General features: G+C 45.9%; 1 protein-coding gene across 1 annotated transcript in view; it reads right to left on the bottom strand.

The window, feature by feature from the left end:
* RYR3 (ryanodine receptor 3) overlaps positions 1-12,413 on the bottom strand; it is a 398,822-nt gene that overhangs the window by 34,162 nt on the left and 352,247 nt on the right. The window contains exons 77-86 of the mRNA XM_070407843.1: positions 11,825-11,876; positions 10,826-10,882; positions 8,399-8,498; positions 8,155-8,234; positions 6,541-6,617; positions 2,834-2,907; positions 2,563-2,580; positions 2,058-2,138; positions 1,518-1,606; positions 293-421 (exon numbers count right to left, since the gene is read on the bottom strand). Of these exons, the coding sequence (XP_070263944.1) occupies positions 293-421; positions 1,518-1,606; positions 2,058-2,138; positions 2,563-2,580; positions 2,834-2,907; positions 6,541-6,617; positions 8,155-8,234; positions 8,399-8,498; positions 10,826-10,882; positions 11,825-11,876 (757 nt within the window). The remainder of the gene's footprint in view (positions 1-292; positions 422-1,517; positions 1,607-2,057; positions 2,139-2,562; positions 2,581-2,833; positions 2,908-6,540; positions 6,618-8,154; positions 8,235-8,398; positions 8,499-10,825; positions 10,883-11,824; positions 11,877-12,413) is intronic.

Here is a 12,413-nt window from a genome sequence, read left to right as displayed (position 1 = left end):
CGAATGAGAACTTTTTTTGTCTGCAAAAAGTTTTCAGTCAAGGAGGGAAAGCAAAATATAACTAGATAAATGCAAGTGTGACAATGATATGAATGAGTCACAGTGGGGACCCATAAGCTGTAGCTTCTCAGAGTGTCGATACTATTGGTTCCTATTTACAGAAAAGAAGTGTTGTCAGCAATAGGCTAGATACATAGTCCATCCATGCACCCAAATGTTCTGTAGGGAATGTAGAGCATGGGGATGTTAAAAATGTTCTCCTTGTGTTTGAACATGCATTCTGTGCACATACCTGGATGTATTCTGTAAGAGAATTGAAAATCTGCTTTGTGACCACTAGAGCTTTGGAAAAATTGTGCTGTCCAGATTCATCAATGATGTCCTTCCCTGAATAGTACCAGTAGAAATCACTGATTGATTCCTAAGAACAGACAAGTAGAGTTTAGTATTTATCAGGCTTCAGTTAGTGTAGCTAAAGTCGACATTCAGGAAGAATACAAGATAATCCCACATCTCTAAGACCTCTTCATTAAGACAGGAGCCTGGCACTCTGGGGAGAAGCACAGAGATAGCTGATCCCTGGCATCTCTGAAGGACAGATGCCCCTCTGTAGGAAAGAACAGATAGGAGAGAGGACAGCTGGACCTGGGTGACTATGATATAGGACAATCTACTCACAGGAAAAATGTACCCTAAAGATAAAGATAATGATTATCACCCAAATCATCATGACAGCAACAACCCAATAACTAACACTATAAGTGCCAGGCACTGTTCTGAGCTTATTGTATATATTAAATCTCTCAATCTTTACCATCACCCTTTGAGACCCATTTTACAGACAAGAAAACTGGAACACAGGGAGGTTAAATAGATTGCTCTGTTAAATGGCAGAAGTGCATGAAGAATCAGCAAAGAGAAAAGAGAATCCTTTTTATGTTTGTGTAGATTTTCTTGATATTATTTGGATTTTCCTTCAAACAATTAAACCAAGTGACTTCTCAACACTAAGAACTTGTAGACTCATCTTATTTGGATCACTTCCTGTAACTTTTTCCTAGTGAAGAATCTTTTCTTAGTCACAGGTTGTTTGATAGCTCCAGGACATCATGGCTAGGTTTTCACTGGCAAAACTAAAATAAACCAGCATTTCATAATAGATGATATGGTTTTAAACCACGTCCCCCAGGTCAGTCTTCAAACATTCAAATACACGTTTTAGGCACAGCAGGTCCTCGAATAGTTGTCTTGTTCAATGTTGTTAGGTTACACTATTGATGAGATGCTGTGGGAACTTACCTTTTGTTTAAATCAGTTAGCCTATGGCAAAATTGGTCCCATTATAAGTTGTTTCACTTAAAGTAGAGGAACTTATTGATGATGTTGCAGACTTACGGTATTTTACTTCCTCTTACTGGGGTTTTACTATCTCCTGGGCCTCCCTGACCTCATGTAACTACCTGTCTTTAGCTTTTGGAAGTACATCTGAGGCATGCCACCATCCAAGACCCACTCACCTGAAGACGCAGAAGGTAGTCCACAGTGCTGATGATGATGTTCACGGTGGTGGTGTTACCCATCTGAGTCCGCAGGAAGTTCTGAAAGTCTGACAACAGCAGGGCTGGGTCAGACCCTGTCTCTGTCTTGCCTAGAGAGCCAGTTGTGCTTTCTTTGCTAAACTCAGCAGAGGTACACTATGTGAAAAACCCTACAAGGACATCCTGTTTGGGTCTTGGTGGATCTTGCAGGACAGAGCTCTGACACGAGCCCTCCCATCCCAATGACACCAGAAACTGGACCTATAGAGCCTTGAGGGCCTTGACAGAAAGGGCTGTTAGTTTCACATCTGAAGATCCTGGAAGCAGCTTAGACTGGGTGCCACTAAATAACTTTAGTCATGAGTCAAGGTCGTTTTACATAGGGTTTCTTATTTAGGAATGAATTAACTGTTGTCCTTAAGTTAGCAACTGCTGGTATTGAATGTGGCTTCCTAAATGGAATCAGAATTTTGCACTTGAATGCTATTTTCCCTTAACAAATCTATCCATTCCACTTACCATTGTTATGTCCTTCACAAAGTAACTGTAGGAATCTAAAGAGATCTCGTGTGAACTCGTCATTCTGGAGTACTTTTTCACCTTGAAAACAGAGGACACTGGTGAGCATTTGCTTGCTTCTCAACACAGAACACCTTCTAATACAAATGACTGCAAAAATGCTTCAGGAGCTGTGTCAGAATTCTTTGGAAAGGGAACTTTGGATGAATGCTGGTCAACCTGATTAACCCGGAACTGAGGCTGCACAACACAATGATTGGCAAAGCTAAAATATTTAGCCCCAGGATGCATTTGTAAGGAAAATAACCGGGCTAGTGGCAGGAATGGTTCACAGACCATAACCCATGCCTGATAGATGGAAAACCCTTCTTTAATTAAGCATCAAACTGTTGAGTTAAACAAGGCATGCAACCACTGAGCCTATAATGTGTTGGGACTGAGGGAATTAAATCAATCCCTTAGGACGCACACATGGTAGGAACTCAAGCCAGAAACTCACACTTACCACGCTCACGAACAATGACTGGTGATAAGAGAAAAAGAGAAGAATACAAAATAAGAAAACCATGAACACCATGATAAACTGTCTTTAGCTAGCACTGGCTCTGTGAACACACCCAGCCTGGATGATGGTTTTGTCAAAGTTACTGATGGAAATATTTTGCCGAAATGGAGCAAGTCCTCAAAGATCAAGGAGCAGGGGCTCTAACGGGAAATAGTTAATTAAGATTTTCTTTTCAGGAAGAGAGTGGCCTTCATATTCATTAGTTACTTACGTGTTCCTTCCTCAGTAACCATCCCCAGGCCTTCAGCTTTATTCTGCCTCTCAAATGCATTCAAATCAAGGACACTTGTAATAGACAAAGGAAAGCAAGGTTCAGGGCTGCGCACTCTGGGAAAATAGATTTCTAACGTCAATGCACCTATTGACTAAGATCCTGTCCTTGGGTTTTAACAAATGCACTAACATATCACAGTGTGTTTGAGAATCTAACAGTGTTTCCCAAGGAAGCCTAGTGCTCACAGACCTTGTCACATCCGTGAGGAGGGGCAGAAACATTTGTGGTGGCTGTCGTTTTGTCCAGTTGGAGTCCTTTCTTTTGGATGAAGATTTAAAAAGGCTTTTCAAATAAAGAAGGAACGATTTGTTTCTTAGATTTTTCAAGGGAAATTTACAGTAAACTGCATTAATTAATGTTCAACTCCCTACTTTCTCTGAGAATCACAAGGAACTGGAGCTTTTAGAGCTTAGGATGAATACTGATGGAGAGTGCTACAAATTTCTAGATTTCAACGGTCAAACCCTTTAGGATTTTGTATCATTCAGGAGCCATATAGGTGAGATTAAGCTTTCTGGAGGCAATGGTGTCCCTAGGAGCTCCTGAACTTTTAGCAAGTTGGTCTTCATTTTTGTCCCTACTTTCCCCAACCTTCCTAGTCACAGCCACCATCAGTCAGGAACCCCTAGTACAACCACCAAGCTTAATAATGAGCACGCTATGTGATCATATTATTTCCAATTGCGGCTCATTCTACTTCTCTAACAAACTCTAGCTCCTTCCCCAATCTGAAAGGTTTCATAGAACATAAGGTCTCACAAGACTATAGCTCTTAGGGAAGCTGATGGCTGAATCCATTAAGATTCTGCAAAACCTAGCCTGCCTTTTACCTTTGGGCAAAGGAAATGACCATCAGCCTGGAAAGACATTACTGGAAAACCCAGAACCTCTTTTCCCCTTTTAGGGGGTCACAGACATTCTGCAATTTAGATGCATTTGAAAGAGAAAACAATGAAAATCCCTGTTGCCATCTTGTTGGTTCTTCCCAGAGCCTACTGTAAAAGGGCTGGTTCAATAACACAAATGACCCCTTTCATTTTGGTTTTGCTGTCAAAAAGGATAACACAGAAAAGGGCATTTGGACATGACTGCTTTGAAGCAGCAGTTCTGATTCAGGAGGCAATCTAAGCAACAGACATTTCTGACCCTTACTCCATCACGAAACACCCATTCCAAATGTTTAAATTTCTCTAATGCTTAAATGTTTACAAATATGTATTATGTTTATAATTGGCCTAAGACTATTAACATACCTTCAAACTTCTGTTAGAACTCATTTGGCCTATAAGGGTATGTCACCTGTCTCTCCAAGTCATCCTTATAGATGAGTTTAACAATATTAAGTATTGCTGACCACCAAGGGAACTCTTAGGAATTTAATTGAGACTTTCATGAGCAATATGGAACTGAACTGCCTTGATTTTTGCCACCCGAGTGCACATGCACAATTTTACCCTCAGTGAGTCAGGTCTGGCAATATTACATTTTCTTTTTCTAAGAGAGGTAATAAACAAATTGGCTCTCAGTGGGGGAGGTAAGAACAACGGACGGTATTGCAGCTCAAATATACTCCCTCCAGCCCCAGAGTACAATACTTACCCAATCAAGTAAGGTTAGTAAAATTATGAAGTCCACCATAAGAAAGAATGTTCATCCTCCAAATTTTCAATTGGAAAATGTAATGTTCCATTTTAAAGGATATTAACTGGAGGCAAATGAGCCAGATAATTATAACTTTGAATTATTTTTAGAATGAGTTGCAGACTGTTCAGAAATATATGCGAAAATTAGAAAATAAGCTGACACTTTTCTTAGATTTCTGGCTCATTTCTGAAATGAGCAAGTATGGTAACCTGACTTTTGGTTACAAACTGTTCATTTGTCAGTAGGTCCAGCCATGAGGGGAGGCTTACACACTTCGTAATATGCATGGAAAATTTAATGCTTTGTTTTTCAGGCTATGACAAAAATGTTCTCATGTTAGGATGTACCTCTGTCAAAATATGTACCCACCAAATATCTATTCAGCCTCCAAGGCCAGTTAAGACTAAAGATTAACAAAGTGCTTAATGAAAACAGCCTTGAGTCATAATGAGGCATTCATCTTCTTTTCCATTCTTTTCTGGTTTGATTTTTATGAGCATACTAGTGGCCTGGTGCATGAAATTTGTGCACAGGGGAGGGGGTGTTCCTCAGCCCAGCCTGCACCCTCTCCAATCTGGGACCCCTCAAAGGATGTCCTACTGCCGGTTTACAGGAATCGGGCCTAAACCAGCAGTCGAACATCCCTCTCGCAATCCGGGACTGCTGGCTCCTAACCGCTCACCTTGCTGCTTGCCTGTCTGATTGCCCCTAACCACTCTGATGCCTGCTGATCTGCTTGCTCCCAACTGCCCCCCACTGCCAGCCTGCTTGCCCCTAAATGCCCCCCTGCCAGCCTGATCACCCCCAACTGCCCCCCTGCTGGCCTGCTCACTCCAAACTGCCCGCCCCGCTTTCCTGATTACCTCCAATTGACCCCCAGTGATGGCCTGCTTGCCCCCAATGGCCCTGCCCTCCACCAGCCTGATCACCCACAACTGCCCTCCCCTCTTGGCCTCTAACCGCCTCTACCTTGGCCCAGTTACCATGGCTTTGTCCAGAAGAATGTCCTGAAGGTCTCCTGGAAGGTCTCCCAGTCTAATTAGCAGATTAACCTTTTATTAGTATAGATAGAGGCCTGGTGCATGTGTGGGGGCTGGCTGGTTTGCCCTGAAGGGTGTCCTGGATCAGGGTGGGGGCTCCCTTGGGGTGTGGGGCAGCCTGGGCGAGGGGCCGGTGGTGGTTTGCAGGCCGGCCATGCCCCCATGGGGTGAGGGTCCCTGATGGGGGGGCATGGCCGGCCTGGGTGAGGGGCTGAGGGCTGTTTTCAGGCTGGCCACACCCCTTCAGGGTGGGGGTCCCCACTGGGGTGCCTGGCTAGCCTGGGTGAGGGGCTGATGGTGTTTGCAGCCTGGCCACGGCTCCCAGACCCTCCTTGAGCGGAAGCCACAGAGACTGGAAGCAGGTATCTGGGATTTATTTATCGTCTATAATTGAAACTTTGTAGCCTTGAGAGGAGCTCACAGATGGCCAGGGCAGGCAGGAAGCTTGGCTTCCTCCATCGCCAGGGGCAATGCAAGCCTCCTGTTTGCTCCAGCTCCGTGGCCGCCGCCATCTTGGTTGGGTTTATTTGCATACTCGCTCCTGATTGGCTGGTGGGCGTGGCTTGTGGGCATGGCTTGTGGATGTAGTGGAGGTATGGTCAATTTGCATGTTTCTCTTTTATTAGATAAGATATGTTTAGGAGAAACTCACACTCCATTCTGAACATAACGAAAAAGGAGGTAAGGGTGATTAACAAGCCAACAAACAGGTGTGTGTGTGTGTGTGTGTGTGTGTGTCCAATGGACATTACATTTTCCCCTCTGAATATTGTTTGAATATCATTTTGAAGGCTGGAGGAACAATACCCATCCATCCTCTTCACATTCTCCAGTTGGTGACTCCTTTCTCAATAATTCCATGATAAGCCAACTTACTTCATGGCCCTCTCCATCTCATTTCCCCTTCCCTTGAATAGTGAAGAGTTTAAAAACTGCTGTGGGTGGTTTTCCTGTATTTACCTGCAAGACTGCATAAGACCAGAAAGGCTTTGAAAGAATCCAGCATCCTTTTTCTCCTTTAGGTAATCTAACATTTTCTGCAAGGGAGACACATTTTAAAAGGAAAAACAATGGAAACTATACCACAAGTACTGACCCTCCTAATTGTAATGGAAAAATGGCAAAGTCCTAGTCAAGCAGGCACACTGAGTCAGATCCACAGCGGTGGGTTGTTACCCTGTGGACTTAAACCTGCCATGTGTCTGCCCCCCGCCCTCCTTCCTACTTAACAGAACCTGAATCATTAGGGTGGACATTTCTATAAAATCCATGTTTATGGTTGTGAGGTATAATCTGAACAGCTCCCACAATGAGTTTGACACACTGAAGCAAGGAGCTTAGCCGGTAATAAGCCTCTCTGAGAGCTCAGCATTTCTTTCACAATCAGACTTTGTTTCTTCTCTTCTCATTTACTGGGAGGGCAGAAACTTTGTCTGGCAGAATAATATTTCTTTGTTTTTAAAAAAGGCCCTTCAAGAAAATCAACTGATGAGGTGGTGATGGAGAGGGGTATCTTAGAAAATGGTAGTTCTCTCCTTTTTTAATGTTTTTATGGATTTCAGAGAGGAAGGGAGAGGGAGAGAGAGAAACATCACTGATGAGAGAGAATCATCTGTCAGCTGCCTCCTGCATACCCCTTACTGGGGATCGAGCTTATAAACTGTGCACATGTGCCCTGACTGGGAATCAAACTGTGACCTCCTGGTTCATGGGTTGACGCTCAATCACTGAGCCAACTGGTGGGGCAGAAAATGGTAGTTATTAATAAGACATTTGTTTGGGATTAATAAAGGCTGGGAAAAATTATATTCTATAGTGGTAGTTATGAGTTTGAATTCTCAAAAGCCCTGGGATTTAAGGCTCATGAATGCCAGGAATATTTGAAATGTCACACAGACATCTGTACACAGATGGTTTGAGCCAGAGCCTGGAGTGCTCAGGAGGCACCGGTGCATTCCTGTCTTCTGCAGCCAGTTCCCATTCAGATTGTTGAATGAATTCCCTGTGCCAGGCACTCTGCTCTATGCTAATGTGTTCTCATTTACTGCCTGGTGGCAGGGGTTTTTATGTGTATCACTCACTGCTGCACCCTGCACCCCTAGAGCAGAGCCTGACTTCAGGGCATCGTCAGCAATCACTAAATAGTTGTTGAATGAATGAATGAGCAAACAACAGGTATGTGGGATTATGAACCCCTCTTAACTGAGCAGGCTCCTTGCTCAGAATAGGGCAGCTAATTCAATGAAAAGGTTGAAGTAAAAATTTAAGATTTAGAAAACGTCTTCTAGAGCATTATTGTGCAAAAAAACATTTAATGGTGAAAAAACAAAATGTTTTTCTCTTTGAACCCTGTGTCAACCCGCTCCATTAAGTACACATTTGCCTGTCAACTCCCAGCCTGGTTTGATTGGTGTCCCCAGCTACTCTGATCTAATTGGCCACTATGGACAAATATCAGCAAAGATGATTCTGGGTGGTGGCCCCTATAGCCGAGTCAATGCCTCTTCCCTGAAGTGTGACGGCTGTCGATGGGAAAACCCCAGGAAGCCTGACTCCCTCCAAGAGTCCCCATACCTGTTGCACGCCGGCGTTGCCTCCATTCAGAATGGCAATCCCCAGCTTCAGAGTCTCAACCACCATGGGGCTCCGCTCACCTGTCGTGGTGAAGATTCGGTTGAATCGCCAAGGAAAGAGAGGGTAAATCCCACCTAAATCCCACCAATGGGGATTTATCGGGACTCTTTCATAATGACTTCATTTCACAGTGTGAATTCTCAGTGGAAGTGACAGGGGCCCATCCAGAAACCCCAGGAACCACCTTTGCTGGCGCTTATCATCTGAAGGACCATCTCGGCAGCCCCGCGCTCATGCAGCCGAGCTTGCTGATAGAGGGTTTTCTGCTTTTCCATTTCTTTTTCCTGGAAAAGATACACAGAGAGAAGGTTTGTTTACCCCCAGGGAACTCCCTGTGGGGAGGTAAGTTGAGAGAGATAATCTTTACCTGCCTAAAGGAAGGCAAAACACAAAGCAGAGCTTTGAAGTTTATTGTCAGATGCTACTCAGCTTTCCAGAACTATCTACCCGCAATTCACTCATATTTTGATGACTTATTTTCCACTTTTGGTAAGAGAGGCAACACGGTCCATTCCTCTTTTATACTATGACTAGAGGCCCGGTGCACAAAAATTTGTGCACTCGGGGGGGGGGGGGGGTCCCCTCAGCCAGGCCTGTGCCCTCTCGCAGTCTGGGACCCCTCAGGAGATAATGACCTGCTGGCTTAGGCCTGCTCCTGGGTGGCAGAGGGCAGGCCCAATCCTTAGGTGCAGCCCCTGGTCAGGCTCAGAGCAGGGCCGATTGGGGAGTTGGGGCACCCCCCCTGTCATGCACAGAGCAGGGCGGGTTGGGAGGTTGAGATGCCACCCTCAGTCACGCTCAGGGTGGGGCTGATTGGGGGGTTGGGGCACCGCCCCCTGTCACACTCAAGGCAGGGTCGATGGGGAGGTTGCGGCGCCACCCCCTGTCACGCACAGAGCAGGGCCAATCAGGGGGTTGGGGTGCTGCCCGCTGTCACGCACAGAGCAGGGCCCATCAGGGGGTTGGGACTCCGTACCCTGTCACGCACAGAGTAGGGCTGATAGGGGAGTTAGGGCACCGCCCCCTGTCACACACAGAGCAGGGCAGATCAGGGGGTTGGGGCGCCGCCACTGTCACACTCAGGGCAGGGCCGATGGGGAGGTTATGGCTCTACCCTGTCACACACAGAGCAGGGCCTGTGGTGGGGGGGGGGAGCGGTTGGGGCACCACACCCTGTCATACACAGAGCAGGGCCGATCAGGGGGTTGGGACGCCGCACCCTGTCACACACAGAGCTGCAGGGCGATCATGGGGTTTGGGCACTGCCCCCTGTCATGCTGATCCGGTGCCAGGAGGCCTCGTGGCTCCGCTGATCCCGGTGCTGGGAGGCATATTACCCTTTTACTATATAGGATAGAGGCCTGGGGGCCGGCTGGTTTGCCCTGAAGGGTGTCCTGGATCAGGGTGGGGGTCCCCACTGGGGTGCCTGGCCAGCCTGGATGAGGGGATGATGGCTGTTTGCAGCTGGTCACACACCCTTCAGGGTGGGGGTTCCCACTGGGGTGCCTGGCCAGTCTGGGTGAGGGGCTGAGGGCTGCCTTAAGGCTGGTGATTGTTGACTGAAGCTCCCAACTGCTCTCTTTTTTTTCTTTTTTCTTTTATTCTGGGCCAGCTTTAACTCTGGCTCTAGCTCTGAGGCTTCCGTTGGTTTGTTTGCGTTCTATAATTGAAACAATGTATAACTTCAGCTCTGAGATCTTCTGGGGTTTTGTTTAGCTTCTGTATATTTGTTAGAATGTTTCAAACTGCCGGCTCAGAGGCTGGCAAGTCAGGCGGGGAACATTGGAGTCTGCAGTCACTGCAGCAAGCAAGCCTCATGTTCGCTTCCAGCTGCCTGGCTGCCGGCCGCCATCTTGGCTGACAGTTAATTTGCATATACTCACTGATTAGCCAATGAAAAGGGTAGCGGTCGTACGCTAATTACCATGTTTCTCTTTTATTAGTGTAGATTATAGGAAGTGACCTCAGGTTAAAATGTGTTTGATTCCAATGTCCTGCCATACAAAGAGACCCGCGGAGTGGTCTCCTGGAGTTTACCTGTGAGACTATAGAAAACACCCACTTACATAGAATGTTCAGACCACAGTCAACAGAGACTCTATTGGATATGGGATACCAGAATGCCAAGGCTTTCCAGAATTGTATTTGTATTCATTTATTGTCACAGTTGTGTACTTTGTCTATAAAAGAGTACAAGTCAACTAATATGGTTTTATCTTGGGAGATTTAGGGTTCTGCACTGCCTCAAAAATAAAAGTCGCTATTACTGTGTTACATTTACAGATCAGTAGGGCCAAAACCAGCCCAGTGTCTTCGTTGCTTTGAATTTTCATTTTTGGGTGTTTGAATTTGTCCTTCTTTGGCCCGTTACTACCATACTTGGGTAGTTTGCTGACTGACTGGCTGCCTGCAACCTTTCCTCAGGAAGGCAGACAGACAGACAGACAGACAACAGAGCCACAGCTAACAGAGTGCCTTATCCAGGCACACTTTTGTGTTTGCTACCAGATACACATGGTGGGTGGGCCACATGGCTGTCAGCACCCACCTCTGAAGGCCCGTTGGTTGGCTTTGGAGGGTGGCCCTGTCTTCAATCTTAGTGAAAACTTACCTCAAATGTTTTTTCCTTGTCTTCCTCCTCTTCTTCATCCTCCCCATTCTGACAACTCTGGATTCCATGGAACAGAGAAAGGAGATAATCACATTACAGATGGACCTGAAAATCAAGACTGTCTCGCTGTGTGGCAGGGGACAGGATGCAATTCACAGGACCTCACACATGTTGTAAAACCAAGAACATTCTGACCACTGCAGGGCAACTTTCTACTCTAAATGCCACCTTTGCAGTTCTGAAGAGGTTCAAAAATGAGAATGGGAACACCGAGACCACACAATTAATGAGGACCCATCTGGTTTAAACAGAGACCTGAAGTCTCTCACCTAGTCAAGTTCTAGTGTAAATCAAGAGATAGGAGCACAGGGAGCTGTCCCTTTCTGAACAAGAACCAGAGACTTGGGAAGAAGACCAGAGACACCTAGAATGTAAATCCCAAAGTGCCCCTTCCCATCGTGGCCGTGTGGTATATCTGGTCAAGGAAAAGGTGCTCTGTACCCCAACACATCCCCCTTTCTGCCTGACATGAAGGTTTCCCTTAGCTACTCAGCATTCCAGAGGTCACCGCCCCTCCATGTGACAGAGAAACAACATCTCCATGCTGCCTTCTTTAGAACACTAGGATCTCCCCCTAGTTTCTGAACCTGTTTCCAAAGTACTGAACTTCCTTTGCCTACAGATGTGTTTGAACAGTTGGATGCATCTGATCATTGAGTGAAAATGCCAGGGCGGTCTGTATGTCTAAGTCCTGTTTAGCTGGTTTAGATCTGTCATGTGATCCTAGCCACTAGTACCCACTGTTTCTTCAAAGCCTCAAGGTTTCTTAGGAGGACAGTGGAGTGGTTTACTAGTGTCACCGTATGGCACATGGACTGTGCTCTGCCTGGAGCTCTCATCATGACGAGTCCCAGGCCTGCTGCTCAGCATGACAGATTCTGTGCTGAAGAGGTCTAAGGAGGGAGAATGACTGAGACAGTGGGCAGGAGCCAGGTGTACCTTGGCCATCATGCTGGAATAGGAGGTGTACAAAGGGTCGTCTTCCAATTTGCTGGAAAGAATAAAGGAAATATTTAGCAGGCCACTTTCAAGGCCCAGTGGAAAAGACTAAGAGCCACATATATCTTGAATGATATAAGTACTAGTGAATTAATTAGAACCCTCCATCCCCCACCCCGATTCTGAGAACCACTCTGGGAATCTGAGTGGGCACTGGCTTGCCATGGAATTCGGGGAGGAAGGTTACAGTGTGAGGCTGCTTAATCTATAGACCAGTGAATGTCTGGCATTATGTTGAGAGGGCCGTGGCTTATGGGGTTTCCCTAGATCAGTGATGGCGAACCTTTTGAGCTCGGCGTGTCAGCATTTTGAAAAACCCTAACTTAACTCTGGTGCCGTGTCACATATAGAAATTTTTTGATATTTGCAACCACAGCAAAACAAAGATTTATATTTTTGATATTTATTTTATATATTTAAATGCCATTTAACAAAGAAAAATCAACCAAAAAGATGAGTTCGCATGTCACCTCTGACACGCGTGTCATAGGTTCACCATCACTGCTCTAGATGTTTCCTGATGGCCAAC

Source organism: Myotis yumanensis, unplaced genomic scaffold (assembly GCF_028538775.1).
Source record: "Myotis yumanensis isolate MYYU_CA2020_CCGP unplaced genomic scaffold, mMyoYum1.0.hap1 SCAF_1, whole genome shotgun sequence".
In the NCBI taxonomy this organism is placed as follows: Eukaryota; Metazoa; Chordata; class Mammalia; order Chiroptera; family Vespertilionidae; genus Myotis; species Myotis yumanensis.
Note: the sequence above shows the minus strand (reverse complement) of the source record. Positions and strands in the feature narration are given on the sequence as shown.